This window comes from Delphinus delphis, chromosome 11 (assembly GCF_949987515.2).
Source record: "Delphinus delphis chromosome 11, mDelDel1.2, whole genome shotgun sequence".
Taxonomy (NCBI): Eukaryota; Metazoa; Chordata; class Mammalia; order Artiodactyla; family Delphinidae; genus Delphinus; species Delphinus delphis.
In genome coordinates, this window is record NC_082693.1 from 22445990 (window position 1) to 22471585 (window position 25596).

At 41.2% G+C, this 25596-nt stretch overlaps 1 protein-coding gene across 2 annotated transcripts in view; it reads right to left on the reverse strand.

The window, feature by feature from the left end:
- Nucleotides 1-4271: 4271 nt before the first annotated feature.
- The window catches only part of TM7SF3 (transmembrane 7 superfamily member 3), a 37451-nt gene continuing 16126 nt past the window's right edge, over nucleotides 4272-25596 (reverse strand). Inside the window, exons 4-12 of one of the 2 annotated variants that reach the window (XM_060024485.1) lie at nucleotides 24683-24803; nucleotides 23774-23945; nucleotides 18815-18992; nucleotides 13852-13938; nucleotides 12235-12315; nucleotides 11468-11620; nucleotides 8621-8718; nucleotides 7688-7850; nucleotides 4272-6422 (exon numbers count right to left, since the gene is read on the reverse strand). In XM_060024485.1, the coding sequence (XP_059880468.1) occupies nucleotides 6160-6422; nucleotides 7688-7850; nucleotides 8621-8718; nucleotides 11468-11620; nucleotides 12235-12315; nucleotides 13852-13938; nucleotides 18815-18992; nucleotides 23774-23945; nucleotides 24683-24803 (1316 nt within the window). In that variant the 3' untranslated portion in view covers nucleotides 4272-6159. The remainder of the gene's footprint in view (nucleotides 6423-7687; nucleotides 7851-8620; nucleotides 8719-11467; nucleotides 11621-12234; nucleotides 12316-13851; nucleotides 13939-18814; nucleotides 18993-23773; nucleotides 23946-24682; nucleotides 24804-25596) is intronic. The other variant, XM_060024486.1, reaches the window with a different exon arrangement.

Consider the following 25596-nt stretch of genomic DNA (forward strand, 5'->3'; position numbering starts at 1 on the left):
GAAAGAGGCACGGGTGGAAGTAGTAAATAAAATAATGGGTGGGCCACGCACGGACTAAAATACGTGTCGGATTCTGACTTAAAGCCTGCCCCCAGATGCAGCTTAATTGTCACTTGCCACTCACTGATAGGGTTCTGAAATGAGTCTGCAAACAATTGATTTATTGTGGTCTCTGTGCAGTCAGACCTCTCTGTTAATGCTAACCTGTATTTGCAGCCACTCCCCAGCACTAGCATCACCGCCTCAGCTCCACCTCAGATCATCAGGCATTAGACTCTCATAAGGAGCGCACAACCTAGATCCCTCGCATGCGCAGTTCACAGTACGGTTCGTGCTCCTATGAGAATCTAATGCCGCCGCTGATCCGACAGGAGGCGGAGCTCAGGCGGTAATGCGAGCGATGGGGAGCGGCTGTAAATAGAGATGAAGCTGCGCTTGCTCACCCGCTGCTCACCTCCTGCTGTGCGGCTTGGTTCCTAACAGGCCATGGACTGGTACCAGTCCGTGGCCCAGGGCTTGGGTACCCCTGCCCTAGAACCTTAGGCCCGGCCCTAATGATACATATATTTTAGTCATTTTAAGGAATTTTGATACACGGATGGTCTCCAAATGAGACAGCTAGTTTACTTTAAAAAGTTGAGAACTGGTTCAATTCCTGAAAACACAGCCCATGGAGCATGGGGGAGCCAAGGCAGGCTTAGTAATGTGTCTCGCTTGCTTATTGCAGCTGCATTCATCTTCTTATCCTCTAGCACTTTCCTCAAAGCTCCCAGATCATCCATCCTGCACCACGAGTGCAGGCAGGCCAAGCACATTCAAGCTAGTCTGGGAGAGAGAATCCATTACAGGAGGAGCCACGAGAACCTCATGGGAGACAGAATAGGCCTTTCACCCTTAAGGACTTCAAAAAGAAAAAAATTGTGGCCATGCTTTAACCTCCTTCCAGGGGAAGGCATTCACCCTTAGGGGCAGTAGAGTCAGGTATATTATTGTACTCACATGTATAGACTCTGGAATAGAAAGAATGATTCCGAGGGCCACAGCTTGTGGGTCACTCAAGTTCTGAACTACCTGCCAGGGAATGATTGTAAGGAATCATTAGGAATCACTAGGGTCTTGGAAGGAATGGAAAAAGAAAGGTAAATAAAGAGGTAAGGTGTGCTCCGTGCAGTTCTGTAGTACAGTTAAAATTTAATGAGGAAGAGAAGACTGACAATAAAAACGGAACTACCATATAATCCAGCAATCCCACTTCCGTATATCCAAAAAGAACCAAAACCAGGATATTGAAAAATAATCTGTACTCCCAAATTTACTTCAGCTGCAGCATTATTCACAGTAGCCAAGATAGGGAAACAGTCTAAGTGTCCTTCAACGGATGAATGGATAAAGATGTTGCATTTGTATACAACTGAATATTATTCAGCCATGGGAAAGAAGGAATTTCCGCCATTTGTGACAACATGGATGGACGTTGAGAGCGTTAGGCTTAGTGAGATAAGTCAGCAGAGAAAGACAAACACTATGATATCACTCATCCGTGTGATCTAATAACGCCAAACTCCTACTAACAGAGGGCGGAATGGTAGCTACCAGGGGCTGGGGGTAGGGGAACTGGGGAGATGTTTAAAGGTATGAACTTACAACTAGAAGATAAATACACTCTGGAGATCTAATATCCAGCATAGTGATTATAGTCAACAGTATTGTATTATAAACTTCAAAGTTGCTAATAAACTAAATCTTAACTGTTCTCACCACAAAAAAAGAAATAATCATGTGACATGATAAGAGATGCTAGTTAATGCTGTGATAATCATAATATATAAATGTATTAAATCAACACGTTGTACACCTTCAACTTATACAGTGTTGATATGTCAATTATTACTCGATTTTAAAGAAAACAAAACAAAACCTGACAACGTCCTGGTCTGGATCAACTGCTCAAAATGTCCAAAGCTGAGAATAGGAGAGCTGATTCCCACCAAGCACCAAAATGAAGGGCTATAATGACTGGTGGGCATACAAGTGAGACTCCACCGGGGCACCTCCCAAGTGAGAAGGGAAGGCCTCCAGGCTTTTGTTGGTGCTTTTCCTCCACTATGTGGAATGCACTGAGCCTCCCTGTGGTCCTGCTCTTCCTCCAGATCTCCACTTAAATGTCACTTCCTCAAGGAATTCTTCCCCAGCATCTCAGATTCCACCCCCAATTCCATTGTAGATTTTCATTGCATATTGTTACTTCTTCTGTAAGTATTTTAGTATCTGTCTCACTTATCACACTCTAAGCCCTGAAGCAGGGACCAGGCCTGTATTGTTTGTCATCTTCTTCTAGGCCCCAAGGCAATGCCTGGCATTTAGGAACTCAACAAAATATTGAGTGAATGGGTGAAGGTGAGATCGAAATCAGACTATTATCATTCATTGTATTACGGTTATTAAAATTTTGCCCCTGGTGATGCAGCTTCGTACAGAACTGCCAGCCTCCCCCGTGTAATGATTATGGGGTAGTCCCTGGTAAGCCCAAGTTTCCGCTAAACTTGAGCCCCTCTTTACCTCAATTTCCTAAAGAGTGGTCCTTGCAAACGTAGTGGCCAAAGTGCCCAGGTGTCTTTCAATCAACCATCAGGATAAAAGGACTTGTAAAGTGTACTAGTCTGCTAGGGCCGCCATAACAAAATACCACAGACTGGGGGGCTTAACAACAGAATCTTTCTCACAGTTCTGGAGGCTGGAAGTCCAAGATCAAGGCTGATTTCTTCTGAGGACTCTCTCCTCTGCTGGCAGATGGCCACCTTCTCACTGTGTCCTCACATGTACTTTGCCCCAGGGTCTCCGTATGTTCTAATCTTTTTGTAAAGACACTAGTGAGATTAGATAAGGGCTCACCCTAATGGCCTCATTTTAACTTAATTCTCTCTTTAATAAAGCCCTCTCTCCAAATACAGTCACATATTGAAGCACTGGGAGGTGAGGGCTTCAACATATGAATTGGGAGGGGGGAACACAACTCAGCCCATATCAAAAAGGAAAACACAGGTAGCCTCCCTCCCAAGAAGGGCTGTAGCACAATGGGAAAGCCTCCACCCAGTTCTCAGGAGATTAGCCAAGAATTCTGGGGTTTTAATGAAGGTTAATAACAGGTATCAAGTACATCATCAAGGAGTGAACTTTATACCAAAAAATTCTTTACAAATGCTGCTGTGGAGAAATACTTATGGATATTGGAAATTTTAAGTATCTATCTTGTACTTTGTAATGAACAGGAAATGGTCCACGACCAAAGAGAATTAACTTGGAAAAACATGTTTTCACTGTGTAAAGTTAATAACTCCCCAAAAGTAGAGATCATGGCAATATTAGGAGCATACGAGCTTCCTACCAATTCAGCAGCAGAAGAAAACTGAAAATAGCCAATGAATTACATTTTCATTATGACAGAGTATAAAGCACATTTGGATAGGGAGTTCTCAAATTTTGGTCTGGGCACAATTATTTGATAACTGTGACTTCATATAATTTACTCCTTGGTTAAGAATTGCCTCAGGTATGAAATAACATGATAACATGTTAAGATCAGTTAACATTATCTCTGAAGTTCACTCCTGGTCTAATATTCTAGCAATTTCTTTGCTAGAATCAGTTTTCTATCCCAATTTATATAGAACTCAACTAGTCTATTGCACGGTTAGCTGCTGTGGTTTGGCAACCTAGTAGCTAATCTACAATAGGTTAATCAGAACCAAAACATTTAAATAGTAGAGCCAAGTTTCCAGCAACACTATTTTTCTTGTTTGACACAACTGAAGTACTAAAGATACCAACACAAACTAATGCATTAAAGACATCAGCTTTCCTTTTAACAAAAGACACAACTTTTTTTTTTTTTTTTGCGGTACGCGGGCCTCTCACTGTTGTGGCCTCTCCCGTTGCGGAGCACAGGCTCCGGACGCGCAGGCTCAGCCGCTCCGTGGCATGTGGGATCTTCCTGGACCGGGGCATGAACCCGCGTCCCCTGCAGGTGGACTCTCAACCACTGCGCCACCAGGGAAGCCCCAAAGGATATAACTTTTAACACATTATCCCATATTTTGTTCATTTCCTATCATTCAATTTATACTTAAACTGATTTTTTTAATAAAGAATTGTTTGTCCAGATTAAATAATTTTGTTTTTATAGCTGTGAAACCGTCCTCTCATGTCTTGTTACTTTGGTACAAAAATACAGTTGGTAAAAAATTTTATAAGAATTTTATAATAATGAGACTTCTTAGCATTTTTTCAAAATAGGTATTTATTATTAAAAAATTATACGAACTGACTTATTACTCACAAAAAAAAATTAGCATGAAAAATTTTAAACAATATGTCTCCCCCCTCCAAGAAAGTGTGTTTTGTCTTTATACTCCTTACTGTCAGTGCATTTTGATGGTATAGGAAAAAATTCACACATATTCCATATAACTTTGTTAGAATTTACAACAGTACAGCAGAATCCAGAATCCCTACAGCGAATTATTAAGAAAACACATTTTTTCTTCAAGTTTAAGTGTTTTTGGAGTTATATAAACAGTGAAGATTACAAAATAAATAGTAAACAAACACCTGTGTATAATTTTTCAATGCAAGAAATGATTAGTCATACATTTTTTCATTTTGTTTCAACCTTACCAGAACACTTCTAAGAGCGAAAGTTGAAAATTTTCCAGTTACCCGAAACTTCAGAAACCTACTGTCCATTGAAAACCTCAGAAAAGCAGCATCATGTAAACAGCGGTTAACTTACAAATGGGAATGCAACAACCACAACCGACCTCAAGGCCACTCAGGCACGTCAGAGTTCCCAGCTCTAAATGCAAGGCAGAACCTCCTCGGCAGAGGCTCTGACAGTTAAAAGGCCGTGAGGAGAAGGGATGCAGCCCAGGGCATCGGGCGCTTTCTCGTGGTGGAACAAAGTCAAAACTGAAGGGACTCTCCTTACAGAGTCCAAGTCACTGAAAGCAGCTCTATTAAACACCTGAGTCCTTTCTGACCCCCTCCTCAGCGCTTTACAACACAGACAGGACAAACAAAGGCTTCATGCACAGATTTTCTGAAACTGTGCCAATGCTCTAACAACTAATTTAGCAGAAAGAACTACAAAATGCAAATTTTTTAAAGGTTTCCCTATTAATGGGATTATGGATGAAGCTAGGAGCCAATCTGTCTCCTAAAAATAAAACAATTCATACGTCATCGAATGCAGTTTCAATTAGAGATCAGCTGTCAACACTATTTTAAAAGGTCTTGAAAGAAAAAAAAAAAGGCCATTTTTTAATCTGGAATATAAATAAATCATCCATATAAAAGCTCTATTATCTATATAAATGGAGCTACTTTCAAATAACTGGAATAATTTAGCTATTTAAAATACCATTTTAAGCAATAAAAGGCAAACACGAGGGGTACCTACTGAACTATATACTTAAAAAATGATCGATACAGTAAATATGTATTTTACCATAAACAAAAGAAGGGTACTTTTTGATAATATATAATACTAAGAAAGATGCAACTAAGTAATCAGACTGCTATCAGTAAGAAAATAAGTTAGTTTTCCCTGTTTTGTACTCTGAAGTTCAAAGGCCCAGTTTCAAATTCCCAAAGCTCCAAACAGAGTGACAAATAAAAGTTCAATCCAACCCTTAAATTAAACCACTCTCCGTGCCCTGGCCCCCGAGTTTGGACAGACTCAGGTGACAGAATTGTTCAAGGTGTTATAAAAAAAAAAAAAAAAAAAACACCAGGGCTTTACAAGAGAACCACTGTTTTCAAGTTCCTTTTTTTTTTTTTAAGTGTATCTATTTAATGGAATAAGTTGACATATATTTATAAACCAAAAGGTAATGCCTTACGTATTTTATAATAAGGAAGAACCTCCCTACCACCAACTTTTTGGCCATCTTTCTCCCTCTCACTTAGAATTACTGTCATCTCCCTGGTATACCCTTACCCTGTATCAATAAGGAGACCACAATACTGTACAAAGCACAGACACAGAAGCTGGTTTCTTAGCAGACTTGCCCCAGAGACTGCTGAAGCAGCAAGGCAGCAACACCCAATCTGAGGCGGTACCTGGGTTGTACTTCAAGATTGCACTGACCAAGCCCTCCGCATCTACAGAAGCAGGGGTGTTCTTTCTCCAGCTGGCTGTTCCTTCTGAAAGAGCTCTTTGATCTGGGCTAATCGGCCGTAGAGCCTCTCTCTCAGTGGAGGGATGTGGTAGCTGGGGTCCAGGATGTTCGTCACTCTGCGCTCACGCTCTCGCTTCCATAACTTGTATGGGTGGGGAGGGAAAAACGGTTGCCCTCTTTCTCTTCGAATCTGTAACGTAATTCCACTTACAGCCAGCATGCCCCATACTGCCAGGATAATAAAGTCTAAAGAATGGTAGAGAAGCACAGTTTGAACTCTTGTATTTTAAAACCTAACACAGATCGAAGACAACATTTCATAGCCTCAACCTGTATCATCTTTTCTCCGTTAATATTAGACTTTCTGGTAAGTTTGTCCAAACATATGTGTATTTCCTCACCAGCCAAGGAATAAGTGAGGAAGCTATGGTCTTACATTTTAAAATAGGAGTTTCCAATTACCGGCATTTCAAAGTCCAGACAGGTTGTAAAGGAATCAGTTGTTTGGACCCTTGGCATTCCAATATTTTATGACTAGTGCCCACAGACACAGCTGTTTGCTGTTTGCTGTGTTTCTCCAGAGGTGGGGGGGAAAGGCAGTGATCTCACAAATGTACATCATTGGAACGTCATGATGCTCTTTTTTGCCATCCCACCCTATATGGGACCCCACCCCACGCATATAGAGTGGATACAGAAGTGCATGAAAAGATTCAACAAATTGTACTGAGCTTCTAGCAGAAGACTTGGCAAAATACTGTCAAACTTCCAAGACATGTGGATTTCAAGGTCTTTACCATCAACCTCCTAAAGAATGAGGGCAGGTTCAGGATAGCAGAGGGAAAGATGTGCCCTTAAATATTCATAACAATCACAATGGTGCTTATATATCTTCAATTCTAAGACCTGCTTTTCCATGCTCGCTATTCTAACATTTCTGAAACCAACATATCTTATAATCTTTGTGAACATTTAATTTAGTAGTCATTTTTTTCAAAAAGTGAATGGAAAATCTTTAATGGGTAGACTCTTACAATTGAGGAAAAATACAGCTACTGATTGAAAACCACTTTCACTTTGATTAGCAAATTATGTGCTTCTTTATAGGAGGAAAACAAGGGAATAGCTTAAAAATATCAGGTTGTCGTTCTCACCCCTCACCCCACCCCAACTCATAAGGTGCCAAACAGCTTTATTCTCAGCATTTTTCTTACAACTGGGAATTGACCAGATAAACCTTTGTAATCCTGACTTAGAAATTTCTTAATAAAGTTCATTTACTAGATTTTTAGAAGTATGGCTTTCAGCCACCTTACAAATTTAAATTCTTCATTCCTATGATCATAAGTTATTAACACAGGGCTCTTATCGCATTTGGATGGTGTGAATTTCCACCTTTTGTCCAGTTAACCTTCTTTCAATCTTTCAATCTGGTTACCAAGAGTTCTTGTTAGCACAGGTGGGCCAGTATTCCTATCTGACTATCACTTGGTTCTTGGATTGAGTCTTACCATTCGCTTGAAAAGGCACATTTATGAAAGCTCTGCGGAAATCCATGTGGAGCACTCTCTTCAGTACGTTCAAAGTGATGTAGGAAAGGCTTGTGTACAAGTAACTGTCAACGGCCAAGACCACCGAATAGGAGCCAATGAATCCACAACTCAGTATGTTCAGCTGTGGAAGAGCAGAAGCGTTTAGGCGGCACCTCTGGTAGAACAATAATAGTTTTTAACTTTGATCACTGGCCTCAATCCCAGGGAATTACTTCTCCCTCAGAGCATGTGAAGAGAGACCAAGTCTTACAGCTGAATAAAGGTTACCTGAAAATATAAACTGAAAACAATCTTCAACACCTACAGTTGGTAAAACAGTTTCCCTCATCATAGAAAATATCTTCCCTGTGAAAGAACTTCAACAATAAATTCTAATTAGATTAAGAACCATTCTTCTGGAGAGACGGCTGAAATGAACAATCCGGCAGATTGTTGCATTACTGTAAGCCCTACCTTCTCCGCTTCTGCTGTTAAAAGAGGGATGACCTGCACCACTTGATGGAAAAAACATCGTAACTAGGTAATGGTAACTAGAACTTCTCTTGCTTTCATAGTAACAAGGCTATTTAAAAATCAATCATCTGGGACTTCCCTGGTGGCACAGTGGTTGAGAGTCCGCCTGCCCATGCAGGGGACACGGGTTCGTGCCCCAGTCCGGGAAGATCCCACATGCCGCGGAGCGGCTGAGCCTGTGCGTCCGGAGCCTGTGCTCCGCAACGGGAGAGGCCACAACAGTGAGAGGCCCGTACCGCAAAAAAAAAAAAAAAAAAAAAAAAAAAAAAATCAATCATCTGATACAGATAATCAGACAGCTCTCTCTGGTGAATAAAAATGCAAAACAACTGAAGGCCCAGGACAATAGGATGAATAAACTGACCGGATGACACTTACTATTCTTAGGCAGCCCATGAAAACCAGTGGAATGAGAATAGCTATACAAGAGAAGGTCACCCAGAACACTGAGTCATCACGGAAAATCTTTAGGTTTCCTGGAAAAGCAAAAAGAAATCAAGAGTAAACAACAGGTTCACCAAGTTAAATTTCATTTTCTCAACGTGTGAACATAGACGCACATCGAAGATTTAATTTAACAACCAGGGAATATGTCGGCAATTAGATATGAACTGACTTTTTTCATTTAACTGTCAATACAATCCCCTTTGAAGGGAGTGTCCTAAGAAGGTAGAGGGGTGGGAGGAAAATCAAGCAGGTAAATACTCTGCATTTATTACCAGGATAATTTAGAAGAGGCTGGACTAGTCCAAGCTCTTCCGTTTACCAGCTGTGATGCTGGGCCTCAGTTTCCTAACCCATAAGACGAGATGGTTGAACTACTTCATCCCCAAGCTTCAAATCGTCCCTTCTAGCTACAAATTTCTATGATTCCATGATTCTGTACTGCAAAGTAAAAAATATAAGTGGCATTCAGAGTTAACCATATGAACTCCCATATAAGCACCAAAATCGATTTAATAGGGTTTTTAAAAAAAAAAATATATATATATATATATATATATGAGTTTGCACCCACTCTTATTAAGGAGACACTCACCCTAAATGTCCTTAAGCAATGAGATAGTTCATACATTAACTACCAAAAATAAGATAGTTCAATACATCAACTACAAACAATTCTAACCCATCAGCCCTCCATCCTCTAAGCATTAACAAAGAGGGAGGAAGCTCATTAAGTAGTATTTGATTTAGCACTTCCAGAGTAGAGCTCTGAATCTGCATTTTCAACAGACATCCCTGGGAACCTGTCATTTAGTCAAATCTAAACAATGCTACTTTCCAGGTAGATAAAAAGCTACCTGCGGGGTGCGGGGGTGGCTGTGGAAATGAACTCGGCTATAGGTTTGCTAAAATCAGAACAAAGGGCCTTGGAATGGTCAGTAAACACACAGGTCACCAATTCTCTCTGATCTTAAAAAACAATCTTTAGAGAGCCAACTGCACTCAATATCCTGTGTTCTCAAGAACTGACAGCCTCAAGAGACAGGCATTCTTTTTTTTTTTTGGAGACAGCTCTTCTTATATCTAACATTTTCATCACCTTTAATCTGATATTATTATATAAGAACTAAACATTGTCACAAGAAGGAAATAGCCTAATACTTTTTTGTGTGTGTGTGTGTGTGTGTGTGTGGTACGCGGGCCTCTCACTGCTGTGGCCTCTCCCGCTGTGGAGCACAGGCTCCGGACACGCAGGCTCAGCGGCCATGGCTCACGGGCCTAGCCGCTCCGCGGCAATGTGCGATCCTCCCGGACCGGGGCACGAACCCGTGTCCCCTGCATCGGCAGGCAGACTCTCAACCACTGCGCCACCAGGGAAGCCCGCCTAATACTTTTGAATGTAGATACTCCCTTTTTTTTCTTATTTGAAATACAGTTGATTTACAATGTTGTGTTAGTTTCAGGTGTATAGCAAAAGTGATTCAGTTATACACACACACATACACATATATATATATTCTTCTTTGGATTCTTTTCCATTATAGGTTATTACAAGATATTGAATATAGTTCCCATGGTATATAGTAGGGCCTTGTTGTTTATCTATTTTAAATATAGTAGTGTGTAGATACTCCTTTTTTTTTGCATTTTTGACAACAAACAAGAAATGTTAAGTTATTGTACAACTGCAAAGTGAAGGGAAACAGAATGGGGCACCCCAAAATGTGCCCCTTTGGCATGAGCTGAAAGGCAATCAAGACCCCGCAGATTCAGAAAAACTTTTCTTTCCCTTAACTGCCTAAAAGAATTTAGATCAGGGGCCTGGCCCGGAACGAAAGCAATTACCAGAGATAACTTTTTATCTGAAAGACTTACCTGCATGGCAAACATCTGCTCTTCTTATAATGTTCCTGTAAACTGCCCTCCTCCCCTTTGAAGCCCCAGACTCCATTCCATTTCTTAGCTCGGGATGGCAGATAAGCCTCAACTGCTTGACTGCCTTTGAGGCTTATATTTTTATGGGACTCCAGTGGCATGAAATTAAATCTGTTTTTCTCCTATTGACCTGTCTTATGTCAATTTAATTATTAGAGCAGCCAAAGAACCTAGAAGGGTAGAAGGAAAATTTTTCCTCCCCTACAAAAGGAAGTTAACTTACAAGCTAACTAGATTTTAAAAATTGATAGAAATTGAATAACTTAAAAAAATCCCCAGAACCATCCCTTTGCTACTGTCCTAGGATGACTACAAGTAGGTACTTTGGGAATACTCGGGGTTTGGCAAAGGGTGGGAGCAGAGGTTAGGGGTAAAGAGAAGACGGGGGACGAAGCACCAGGTTCCTCAGCTCAGCTGCCATCAGAGCAGCACCAAGTTTATCTGTGGGGTGTATCAGGCTTCTGCTTAAAATTCACTTGAAGAAAGAGTTCCAGGGTTTAACAAATGAAAAACGAAAACCACTATTCTGCCATATATAAAGAATCCCCTTTACCTCCCTTAATTTTAACTAACAGAAACACACACCCACACTGCCCTTAACATGACAAATAGATACAAAGCTACCTCCAAAGACATTCTAGAATTATCTATACAGAGCGCCTTTGAGGAGAGAGGGATTCTTACTGGTACTGACCCTCCCCAAAGTGCCACATTATCCGTGCAAATTTCCAGAACTCTAAGGAGAGGCCCCGAATACCTGACGAGGGGATATGTATACTAGAGAGCTGAAATGAACTCTTTAAACAGTGAACTGAACACACACAACGTGAGTTCCACATCTCCTACCCAGTGGAGTGAAGAAAGTCACTGATGAGACGAGGAACCCCAGCACTAGTCCAACACACAGCATGCAGAGCACGAGGATTCCAAATCGCCACCAAGCAGCGACCAAAAAAATCCCACCGACACTTCCGGCAACGGCCGTCAGAACCAGGCGGACTGCACAGGGAGAGAGGATGAACAGTTAGATCAGAGGAAGCTTTTCCAACCGCACCCTTAGACACACTATACCATTACCAGAGCCAGCCTAGCCCTTCTCTGGGTCAGGCACCGAAGGCGCATCAGTGGTGCAGTGAAACCGGCACGGGGAGGCCCTCTCTAGGGAGGGCCCGGTCTGAGGCTGGAAACCAGCCGGGGAGCTAAACCTCCAAGGACTAGTGACAGGCATGGCTTGGTACAACCTATAATTGGGGCAGAGGAAGAAGGGGTGACAAGCGTTCTGTTCAATGTGACACGGAAGGAGGAGCTGTGTTTGTTTTAAGGTAAAGAAAATCGTAACACTCTGATTGCTGTAAATGTCATATGGTCAATATACCACACAGCTGGAACACAGGTTTATAATCAATATGGTCCTTCACTTCCCTCAGTACCAAGGAATTCCTCCAAGGAACGAGGAGTAGTTTAGAAAAGATGTGTAGAGCACAGGTGGCCAGTTATTTTACACACATAAGAGGATATCACACACAATACTGGTCAAACTGTAGAAGGAAAGGTGGGTGTAAACGGTGCCTTCCTTTTTGAACACTCAATCAAACTATATTATTTTCACTTACCATCATACTTAATAGGTGTCAGTCTTGTAATCAGTATATAAAAGAAGAATCCCATGAAGATAAAGCCTATGAAGAATAGTTCTAGTAGCAAACGACCAAGGAAGGAAAAAAAACAAAAGCTACAGTTAGTAAATGCAATTTAAATGTCTAATCTACAAATACATGCTTCAGTTCCCAGAACGTACACATGAGGGCATTCAGAGAAGAGAGATAATTATCTAAAAGGCAGGAAAAATTCAGAAGTCATTGGGAGTAAATATTATCATTAAATGGGTACAAATTCAAGTATTAACTATTGGATACATTTTCTTGTATATAGGTCAATTTCAATTGGTCAGTTAATTGTTAATTTCATAGCTCATTTTAATACATTTATACTTCCTACTTAAAACAAAAATAGTACTTTTGTCATTGTGTCTGATCTGAAATTACAGATTAGATTTCAATTCATTACATGAGCAAGAATACAATTTGAAAGGTTAAAAAAAAAAATATTCCAAAGCAAAATGTGACTTTTATGTCTTCTTTTAAGTCATCCTTTCCTGTTTAGGATGAACATCAACCATTGTCTTTATCTATAAAAAACCTAGTAATATCTTTGGGACCTTGCATACAGCTTAACAATTAAATTCTGTATTATAGAATCATTCTACACTTTGAGAAATTAAATATTCTTCACAATATTCTCTTCTCAATCAAGAAAACAAGTATAGTAATGGAGGGAAAGGAGTTGCTGCTTCAAACAATTTATTAAAGCAAGTTCGAAGAGTTTTATAAGATCAAGATTATGTTTACTCTCCCCTTGATGCTCATTATACTGCCGGTTAATGAATTATATAAGGATTTTTTGTTTTTTTAGTAACTGCAAATACAAAATTCAGCCCAGGGCTTCCCTGGTGGTGCAGTGGTTGAGAGTCTGCCTGCCGATGCAGGGGACACGGGTTTGTGCCCCCGTCCGGGAAGATCCCACACGCCATGGAGCAGCTGGGCCCGTGAGCCATGGCCGCTGGGCCTGCGCGTCCGGAGCCTGTGCTCCACAGCGGGAGAGGCCACAGCAGTGAGAGGCCCGCGTACCACAAAAAAAAAAAAAAAAAAAGTCAGCTCAGAGAATTCAAATCAATTCAATGAGCATAATTCATATTCTACTTCCCCCATTGGGTTTCACTGAGCAGATCGTGGAGTTCCCATTTGCTGTCTGAACCTCCCAGGGTTGTGCAGACATTTCGACCTCCCTGTACTGTACACTGCAGCCTGATTTATACGAAACCATGTCAATCACCATCACCAGAATCCACATATATTTTTACATAGACGTCCTGATTTCTAATTAGTAATCTTTGGTCAACTAGTCAATCTAGCAATTGAAGTTCTGATGCACAAATCAAATTTTATTCCCCTCTTAATAAGAGAAGGTTGCATTCCATTGCTGAGAAAAGAGAAAAAATCAAAATGCACTGTAATTCAGTAGAACCTTTACTAAAAGACCCCAGCTACAAATCTATGAAGATAGTGGAGGTAGCCAATTGCTTACTCTCCTTACAAGTCATAAATTCGCCAGCAGCATTTCAGAAAAAAGACCACAAGGCATGTAAATAGCAACTATATTAGACAAAATACCTGTTTTCCAGAATCTGTGTCCAAAGAAACAGATGAAGAGACCAAGCAGGGCAAAAAGAGTGAAGAACACTTTGGTAGATACTCTTCCTAAAAATAATGAAAACTGAGTGCATAATACATCGAATTTGATACTTTGAATCAATATAGAACAAAGCGTCATGAAAAAAAGCAAAGTGAACTGACAATAATTTATTCCATACGTGTATAACTTATTTTAAAAACATCCTTGCCACCCCTAATGACTTACTCTATGTGGGCAGTGAATACCAATGGTTGCTGGTGTCACAAAAAGAGAAGTCAGACGACACTGCTTCCTGATGAAGGTCTGCAATGCTACCCACGACACATTTGGGGGAGGGGATGGGGGAGAAGTGGGAAAGGAGGAGGAGAGAGAGCGTGCCTGAAACAAATAACTGTTTCTTCACAAATAAACTACAAGAAGAAAAGGAGGGTCGGGGGAGGGAGAACGATGGCTTAAAGGGGATTTAAGACACACATGAACTAAAAACAATGTGCAGACCTCATCTGAAACCTGATTCAAACAAACAAAACTGTGAAAAACAATTAAGAAGCCTGGGAAAATGTAAACACTGGCTGTTAATCTGACGCTATTAAGGAATTATCTTCAATATTTTTCATTGAGACTTGTGCTAATGATACTGTGGCTATATATTTTTTTAAAAACAGCACTTATCTTTAAGATATACATACTGTACTAAAATTTCATAAGCAAAATGACCATTAGGGACCCACTCGAAAAGAATCCAGTGATAAGGGGGGTGGGGCACAGGGACACAGGTGGGTGTATAACTGCAACAAGATAACGGCCATGAATCAAAATTGCTAAGGCGGGATAATGATATATGGAGGCTCACTGAAGTTTTCCACCACAAAAAATTTTAACCAAAACTCACATTAAATTAAAGAAGACGTATTATTCTATAAGTAACACATGAACAAATTACTACCAATCTTCTCAATTATACATGTTGCTTGGGAAAAAAATGTAGTGTAATAACTAATGATGAAGCACAATATGCTCCCTGATGCCGAAGAATCCAAACCCTGTGATCCTCAATCGGCACAAACTTAAATAGAAGAAACAGGATTCGAAAGACAAGCCCTACTGAAGGGAAAAACAGATCCACTAAATTCACCACCATCGTGACACCTTTGAGATAAACACAAGAAAGTCATCCCCGAACTAAAAACAAAAACAAAGCACCTACGCAAACTCCTGTGAAGTGTTACAAACTGACCACAAGTCAAAACACATAAAAGGGGCTTCCCTGGTGGCGCAGTGGTTGAGAATCTGCCTGCCAGTGCAGGGGACACGGGTCCGAGCCCTGGTCTGGGAGGATCCCACATGCCATGGAGCAACTAGGCCCGTGAGCCACAACTACTGATCCTGCGCGTCTGGAGCCTGTGCTCCGCGACAAGAGAGGCCGTGATAGTGGGAGGCCCGCGCACCGCGATGAAGAGTGGCCCCCGCTTGCCACAACTAGAGAAAGCCCTCGCACAGAAACGAAGACCCAACACAGCAAAAATAAATAAATTAATTAAAAACAAAAGTACCAATGCCACTGTGGATGTGAGGATTAAATCAGTCAGTGCTTTAAAACACACACACACACACACACACACACACACATAAAGTACTTGAGTGTTCAGATGGATACCATGAAGACCTACATTTAGATAAGGAACACAAAACAGAAGACCACCATTTGCAGGGCATAAAATATACCTACATATCAGTTTCTCTGAGAATGAAGAGCTCAAAAGAAAGATGAAATGAGAGTTACTGCAACATCCTGCTTATTTCAGACCTGCGGCTGACAGCAGTTCTACGATTCAATCCTTAGAGCAAAAACATGCAGTTCAGTGGGATAATTTTTTTCAAGTGAAAATCTAGCGGAAGTTTCCAGCAAGTGGTGCAGTCACCAAAGACAGCAACCCAAGAAAAACTGGCACACACAGTTAGATATGTTCCTCCAGGACATTAGACAGCAGAGAGGAACTAAGTAGAATCTCGGATCACAGTACCAGGAAGGAAGGAGAGAAAAAGTTAAACATACAAGTAAAGCCCGAGAGGAGAGATTTCATAAGTAGAATCTAGAGACAACACAAGGTACGAATTCTGGGGAAAATGAAGACAAAGGGGTGAGTGGGAGGGGAAGACACAGGGGAGCCAATGTTTAGTGTTTTTAATCATGACGGAATCACTATAGCTATGACAGAGGCCAAGGTTTTAATTAAAAGGCAATGTGGGGCTTCCCTGGTGGCGCAGTGGTTGAGAGTCCGCCTGCTAATGCAGGGGACATGGGTTTGAGCCCTGGTCTGGGAAGATCCCACATGCCGCGGAGCAACTGGGCCCGTGAGCCACAACTACTGAGCCTGTGCATCTGGAGCCTGTGCTCCGCGCAACAAGAGAGGCCGCGACAGTGAGAGGCACGCGCACCGTGATGAAGAGCGGCCCCCGCTCGCCGCAACTAGAGAAAGCCCTCGCGCAGAAACGAAGACCCAACACAGCCAAAAATAAATAAATAAATTTTAAAAAATTAAAAAAAAAAAAAAGGCAACGTGGGTCCATCCGCCCTACTGTAAGCTCAGGAAAGGCATCCTAGTGTGCATCGAGCTTGAAGACAGAAGCCACAGAACCGAACTCTGAGCTGGAGGAACAGTAGGATGGGACCTTTCCCTCCCCTCCGCCTAATGTGAAAAGACAAGTCCCAGAGCTCACTCTCATTAGGAGGGGCCCTGGCGCAAAGAGTTTGAGGGAAAGGAAAGGGAGGAACCCAGACAAGATAAACCCATCAGTCAAAAACGCAGAACTTATATCTGCCTGGTCTCTTGCTCTGTATCTCTCAAGGACCTTGCGCGTGGCAGTGGAAGACTGGGCAGGCTACAGAAGACAGCAAACATTAAACCCCGGCTTGAACCCAGCCGACAGACTTCATTCTTTAGAGCAAAACTCCTTGAAAGAGTTGTTTGAACTCTTTCCAATTTCTTTCCTCCTGTTTGTTCTTGAACATATTCGAGTCAGGCTACCCTGAAATGCTCTGACTGGCACCTGTGGCCTCCATGTTGCTAAATCCAATGGTCATTTTCCAGTCTCTTTCTCAGCTGCCCCGTCAGCAGCATCTGACCCAGGTGATCACTCTGCCTTCCTCTAAACACTTTCTTCTCTTAGCTACAAAAAACTTTCCTTTTACCAATCTGGTTGCTCCTTCTCGGTCTCCTTGGTGGGATCTCCTTCAATTTCCTGACCTCAGTAATCATTGGAGCACCCGGGGCTCAGTCCTTAGACCCCCTCCCTCTCCTACAGCTATAAACATAAAAGGAATGATAAGCATGGAAAAATGCCATTTGGCAACCGGCTGGTAATAAATGTTTCAGGCAAGGCTCACCAGATGCTAAAGCCAGCAAGTGAAGAGTTTGAGAAACGACTATTTACCTGTACTCAAAGTATCTCCCCAAAAGATACTTAAAGGGGAAAACAGTTACTACACAGTGGAGAAACCTGGCCGACACCCCTAACCAAGTAATCAGGGTTACTACCGCCAGTAACGGAAAACACAGATATCAGGTGCCTCTAGAGAAGGACACTTCATCACTTCTTTTGTATTCCTATAAAAATTCATAATCTGAACTTAGTCACAAGGAAACATCAGACAAACCCAAATTGAGGATGTTGTACAAAAATAAATAACCTGTACTCCTCAAAAAGGTAAAGGTTTTGAAAGACAAAAACAGACTAAGAAATTGTGCCAGACGCAGGAAGATAAAAGAGATAGTTTAATGCAACATGTGATCATGAAGTGGACCCTAGACCAGAAAAAAAATTTTTCTTCTGGTTATAAGGGACATTGGTGGAGTAACTAGTGAAATTTGATAACATCTGTAGGTTAAATAACAGTACTATATCCATGTTAATTTTGTGATTTGACAGTTTTACTAGTTACATAAGGAAATAAATAGAAACATTTAAGGGCCAAAGGGTCTCTATGTCTGCAACTTGCTCTCAAATGCTTCAGGAAAAAAATGTATATATATGTGTACATAGAGAGAAAGAATAAAAAGCAAACAGCCTAACGTGGTAACTAACATGTGAGGACCATTGGTGAAGACTATGCAGAATTCTCTGAACCATTTCTGCATCTTTTCTGTGAAACTGTTTCAAAATAAGAGCTAAATAGACATAAACAGAAAGATCTTACAGCAGCCCCACTGCCAGCGCCCTCTCTCTCCTGGACACTATGATGGTCAATCTCCCTATTTCTGCTCTTGCCTGATTTTTCTCAAACAAAACAAAACAAAGCAGCCAGAGTGATCCCATTGAAACACGAATCAGCACCATCTGCTCAAGCTCTCCAATGCCTTTTCATTGCTCTCAGAAGAAAAGCTATAGTCCAAACTGGGACCTGCGAGGCCGCCCGCTCCAGCAGCCACACGAGGCAGGCTCGCAGCTGAGGGCCTCTGCGCTGGCTGTCCCCTCGGCCTGGCACCCCCCGCCACTGCCCCCCCGGTGACACGTCCATGGCTCCCTGCCTCGCCCTGGGTCTTTATCCTAATGCTACCTGTTCAGCAAGGACTTCCTGAGCCATGCTTTCTCAAATTCTCTCGCCCTCACTGGTTATCTCCCTTTCCTACTTAATTCTTGCTTCTTTACCCTCGTCATGTATATCTCACATACGATATATTTCACAAATGTATCTTGTCTGTCTCGTCTCCCCCACTAAGATGCAGGCCGCAGGAGGGCTAGTATTTTGTCTGTTTTGTCCACTGCTCTATCCCAGTGCCTAGAACAGAGAGTGGAGTAACGGAGGGGCTCAGGAGGCATGTGCTGAATGCATGAATGAATGAGACAAAAGCACTTCTAAATATCCTTAAGTGCTGTACTAGTTGATAAAGATCCGCAAAGCCAAAGAAGAATTTTCACAGTTGAAATCCACATACTCACCAAGGGAAGAACAATTATCCTCCCCTGCCTCAAAGCTGCAAGCGTACGTGTGAGCAGGGACGTAAGCTGCAGACGTATTTAGGAATGGATCCCTAACGATGACGTTGTAAATGACACCTTGTCCACGGAGGGAGGAGAAAGAAACACTTGTCTTATCATCAGCTGTTAGGGTAACCACCTGAAGCCAAAAATAATGCACGATTAGTGTTTAGATTAAAAAAAGCAAACCCCTTTTCTCCACACCCTCTCCAGCATTTATTGTTTGTAGATTTTTTGATGGTGGCCATTGTGACCAGTGTGAGGTGGTATCTCATTGCAGCTCTGATCTGCATTTCTCTAATAATTAGTGATGTTGAGCATCTTTTCATGTGCCTCTTGGCCATCGGCATGTCTTCTTGCACTGTTGGTGGGAAAGTAAATCGATACAGCTACTGTGGAGAACAATATGGAGGCTCCTTAAAAAACTAAAAACAGAACCAACTACCGTATGACCCAGCAATCCTACCACTGGACATATACAGTGAGAAAACCATAATTCAAAGGACTCATGCACCCCAATGTTCATTGCAGCATTATTTACAATAGCCAGGACGTGGAGGCAACCTAAATGTCCATCAACAGATGAATGGATAAAGAAGATGTGGTACATATATACAATGGAATATTACTCAGCCATAAAAAGGAATGAAATTGGGTCATTTGTAGAGATGTGGATGGACCTAGAATCTGTCATACAGAGTGAAGTAAGTCAGAAAGAGAAAAACAAATATCACATATTAATGCATATATGTGGAATCTAGAAAAATGGTATAGATGATCTTATTTGTAAAGCAGAAATAGAGACACAGATGTAGAAAACAAACATATGGATACCAAGGGGGAAGGGGGGGATGAATTGGGAGATTGGGATTGACATATATACACTACTGATACTGTGTATAAAATAGATAACTAATGAGAACCTACTGTATAGCACAGGGAACTCTATGCTCTGTGGTGACCTAAATGAGAAGGAAATCCAAAAAAGAGGGGATATATGTATACGTATAGCTGATTCACTTTGCTGTAAAGTAGAAACCAACACAACATTGTAAAGCAACTATTCTCCAATAAAAATTAATTTTAAGAAAACCCCACAAGCTTTTCTATTATAACCCCACCTACATGTGCTATTAAATTCTAACATGAAAGTACAACTCTTGTTTAAAATATACACTAGCCCATTTGGCTTTTTTAAAACAATTTATTAAAGTACAGTCGATTTACAAAGTTGTGTTAATTTCTGCTGTACAGCAAAGTGATTCAGTCAAACATATATATATATATTCTTTTTCATATTCTTTTCCACTATGGTTTATCACAGGATACTGAATATAGTTCCCTGTGCTATCCATCCTACATATAAATAGTTTACCAACCCATTAGACTTTGTCAAGAGATTGTCCTGCACAGTCTGCATGTGTTGATATGAACAAGCTCTTACACAAAATGCATCTAAAGATTTTGTATATGTTAATAATTTAAGTAAAATGTGATATAAATAAATGATTTAAGTAAAAAGCGCTAGTTAGGACAAAGAAAAGAATTTTTGTCTCGTCTGCTAGACTGTAAATGACGTAAGGGCGGGAACCTTATTGATCCTGCTCACTAGTGTCCCCTCAGTAATTAGCACAGACGTTTGTAAGCGTCCAACAAACGTGAGCGGTCACTGCGAGCTACAGAGCTGACGTAGGCCGTGTGGGTTAACGTCTCACAGAGAGCACCCACTTACCTTTGTCTAGCAGGCTCTGAGATAAGAAAAATCACATACAGCTGTGCTGCCCTGTAGCCCTTCACTTCAAAAATTCCCTTTTAAAGGTTGTTTGTTAAATAGGGGATAAATATAATAGGAGAAACAAAGGCCCCACGTAGCCCTAATACACAGATATGTTCCTACTAACGGAAGGGAGAAAACGAAATGTTTGGGTTTCAGGAGTAAATAATTAGGAGCCTCTTAGAAAACTTCTACCGTTTAAATATAGTGCTCAGCCTTCAGAACTATGTTTTCTGGGGCTTCCCTGGTGGCGCAGTGGTTGAGAGTCCGCCTGCTGATGCAGGAGACACGGGTTCATGCCCCGGTCTGGGAGGATCCCACATGCTGCGGGGCGGCTGGGCCCGTGAGCCATGGCCGCTGAGCCTGTGCGTCCGGAGCCTGTGCTCCTCAACGGGAGAGGCCACAACAGTGTGAGGCCCACATACCGCAAAAAATATATATATATGTGTGTTCTGGGCAAAGGATTGGTCAAGTCCAACAGAATGTTAAGAATAATACAATGAAAACGTTATACACCCCACTTGGATTCAACAGCCGTTCTTGCTTTAGCGTATTTGCTTCTCTGTCCCTCCCTCCTGATCCTCCCCACCCCACATATATAGTTTTTGGCTGAACCATTTTAAAGTAAGTTACAGGAATCATGGCATTTCACTTTTAAATACTTCAGCATGCATGTCCTAACACAGTGTTTCTCAGACGTAATAGCCTATGAATCACTGGGGAGCTTGTTAAAATTCAGATTCTGATTCTGCTGGTCAGAGGAGGTACCTGAGATTCTGCTTTTCTAAGAATCTCTCAGGTGATGCAGCGCTATGCATTCATCCACCACACTTTGAATAGCAAGGTACTAAGTACAAGGATATTCTCCTATGTGCTCACAATACCTCAGCTCACCTAAGAAAATTAATAATTTCTTATTACCTAATACACGGTCCATATTCAAATTTTCCCAAATGTCTTTTATAGCTTTTCTCCCCCTTAACCAAGATCCAACCAAGTTTCATGTATGATGTTTATCTCCAATTTCTGCAATCCAGAATCACCTTTGAAAGATTAAGGAAGTTATTTTACAGATCACTCCACAATCTGAACTTATCAGATTGTGCTCAAGATGTCTAACTTGTACTTTGATCCTATGCATTTCTTGTAAACAGGGACTCCTATAAACAGGAACTCAAGTTAAACCTGTTTTGCTAGAATATTCCATAGGTTATGGCGATAAAGTCAGCCTACATTCACATGAGCACATAATGCAGGTTCACCTACTATCAGCAAAGCTAACTCTGACCACATGGATAAGGTAGAGACCATCGGATCACTCCACTCTGAGAGTAGTTTTCCCTTTGCAATAAGAATTAATCTGAGGGTGCTATTTAGGTATCCTGGGAATATCCTTCCCCCCAACACTCTTTCCACCTGGTGATCCTTGCCTGAATTATTTCACTGAGGGTCAGAAAATGGAGATTTTCTAATTCTATTATTCCTTCTACATTTACTAGCTGGCATTCTTCTGTAAAGCAGAACTTTCTCTTATCAACTGGGAGTGAATTACAGATCCTCCTTTTAAAAAGGCAGGGTAAATTCCTTCCCTTTATTAATTTTCAGAGTATAATTTTGTGTACATTGCTCCAACGGTAGCAACTGAGCATTTTTCCTTTTTCTTTTTTTAGTATCACTATGGACGTGTTTTTGTTTATTCAAGGCATAATCAATCACGTTCTCTTTGATGACTGAATTGTCCCAGAGATGGCCAGTGTGAGCCTCCTCAAACAGGCTCCAGGGACTTCCGTGGTGGTCCAGTGGCTAAGACTTCGCCTTCCAATGCGGGGGATGCGGGTTCAATCCCTGGTCAGGGAGGTAAGATCCCACATGCCTCGCGGCCATAAAACCAAAACATAAAACAGAAGCAATATTGTAGCAAATTCAATAAAGACTTTAAAAATGGTCCACATCAAAAAAACTCCAAAGAAAACAAAGAACAACCAGAAAAAGCAGGCTCCAGAGTCTTCTCGACACGCCCTCATTAGTCGTTGAGGGTTTCCTTGAATTCTGGCACGCGATATTCTAGCTCTTAACCAAAAGTTAAGAAGTAAACTAAAAAGACTCTAAGAAGTCTTACATTCTTTATAAGAATAAAAATGGTCTTCAAAATTTCCTATGTACGAAGGCAACCTTTGCCAATAGAGCTTCCTAATTGGTGAATAAGCACAATGAGTTTTCTTGTTCAAGGCTCCCTCTTAGCATGGGGAAATAACATGCTAGGTGACACAGCAACAAAATCAGATCTTACTCTGCAACAGGCTGAGTGCCTAGGTTAATCACAGACACCCAGTTTCAATCGCTTCTTTCTATGTAATCTGATAATCTACAACCTTCTAGGAAGATCTTAGCAGTCTAGAAAAACTTTACCCACCAACCACTAGACTGATAGATGACCTTGTTTATTAGACCGATATCAGGCACCCTTTAAGACATAAAGATAAAATCCTGCCCTCCACAAAAATGATCTAGAGCATGAGTCTCAAATTTTAATTTGCATAGGCATCACCTGGGGATCGTAAAGACAGATGCTGATTCCATAGCTCTGGGGTGGAGCCTAAGAGTCTGCAACTCTAACAAACTCCCAGATGATGCCAAGGCTGCTGGCCTGTCCCCACCCTTGGAGTCACAAGAGTTTTCAGGGGTTTCAAAAGCTCGAAGAAAACTTTTGCTGCAAGTTAGAAACTTTGCATTTGGGTTTAAATATTAAAGGTAACGTATATATCCTTAAACAGTTTCACATTATTTTTTCTCAAAACACTATAACCTTTAGACTTGCCAAATTTTTTTAATCTAATAGTTATGGGAGTACATAGAAAATTACCACCCACTTCCATCCATAGCTCAAGATTACCAGTCATAGATGTGGCTGCAACTAAAATATAACACAATTTACATGCATCTCCTCAAAAGCCAACGTTACTTAGGGATATCACTAGTAATGACTTCCAAGGTGATAATGAAATAAAAGAGAAAAAGTGAGAATCCCAGAAAAACCAAGAAAACAGTTTAAAAGAAAAAAAAAAAGCTCCTGGTAGCTTCTCCCCTTCTCAACTCTTACAAAGGCATCACAGTCTGGCCACACAAATTATGAGAGTCAGATTTACCTTGAGAGCATTGGCCTGCACCTGAGGCACCTCGGCCATCCTCTGCAGGTGCCTTAGCAATGCCTCTTCAGTGAGGTCGTTCTCCGGCAAAAAATACTGATAGACGTCATACTGTAACCTCCACCTGGAGTCCTGGCCCGTCTTGACGTCACACGGCGGAGCATCTGCGCCTCTAAAGTCAACCAACAAAACTGAACATCAGTCTCTTGTGCTGCAAGTCTCATCTATAAAAAAGAACCGAAAGCTGGAACTTCAAACTTCTGCAACGATGCCAAGTTTGGCACCACCAAGAAAGGAGAGGCAGTATGTATGGTTACATAACCAGATGTATCAGTCAGGTTGAGTCAACTGCTCGCTTTGCTACTTGTTGGCTGTGTGTATGTGGGCAAGTCACTTAATCTCAACAACCCTTAGGGGGCCTTTCTGTAAAATAAGAACAGCAGCCCCTTCTTCATAAAATTAGGATTAAATGACAACACACAGCACTTAGCAGCACCATGGATGATACACAGGGAGCATTTCAAACGTTAGCTATCATTACTATTAAAGTAGAAACTAGGGCAGAATGTTAATTAAAATAATAAACTGCTTACAAAAAATGTGAGTGTTTCACGCCTCCAGAATGTTTTCTATATTTAAAACTCTTTACAAAAACTAAGATGTACTTCTAAGCTCATAATAAAGGCTCAACATCTGGCCCTTCCTAAGAATGAAGGGAAACAACATTAACTGTAAATGACAGCTCGAGTATTCGTAACAAAGCTTAAATTACTTCCATTCCAAAAAAAAAATTAGCAATTCAATTTTGCTAAAGAGAAACTATGGATTTTGAGAGAATTTACTCAATCTACGCAACAGCGAGCAACGCACGTCCTAAAAGGAGTTTTAGGAGTCGGGAGACAGACATACCTCGCATGACCTAGGTTTGCTGGAGCAAATTTGATAGTTGTTTCAAAGAAATTATACTCCAGGTAAATGTTGGAATCGATATCTAAATCAAACTCCAAATTACAACCACCAGGGATAGGATCTGGATGGAAAACAAGGAAGTTACTTAACATAGAATTCTTATATATTCAAACCACACTCGGAAAAACAGAACCCCACCCCTTATAAGAACTCCCAATATAGAAGTTAAATAGACAGCTTCTGGTTTTGTACTACCTCATGGACTAAGGGTAAAGTTAACTGAGGTTACGGGCTGTGGAACAGGGATTAGAAGACCTTTTCTGTAAAGGGTCAGATAGTAAATATTTTAGAGGCTTTTCAGACTCGATGGTCTCTGTGGCAACTACTCAACCCTTCTCTTGTGGCAGGAAAGCAGCCATAGATGATACGGAAGCGAATGGGCTGTGTTCTTTTGTTTTTTTTTTTTTAAGTATCAGATTTTTAGTTGCTTTTCTTTTTTTTTTTAATATTTATTTATTTATTTGGCTGTGCCAGGTCTTAGTTGCAGCACACGGTATATTAGTTGCAGCGTGCAGGATCTAGTTCCCTGACCAGGGATAGAACCTGGGCCCCCTGCATTGGGAGCACAGAGTCTTAACCACTGGACCACCAGGGAAGTCCCTGGGCTATGTTCTAATGAGACTTTATGTACAAAACAGGCAACAAGCTGGATTTGTCTTGCGCTCTAGAGTTTGCCAACCTCTGCACTAGAGTTAAAAAGGTCAGAAGTGGCAAAGATTCTTAAGCTGGCGTCCAAGAGTGGGTTTCAGGGGCTCCGTGAACACCTTGAAATTGTATGCCAAAGGTTGAATGTGTGCCTTTCCTACATAGAGAAGTTTTTATTAGATTTTAGTATATACAGAAGAAGGGTGTCC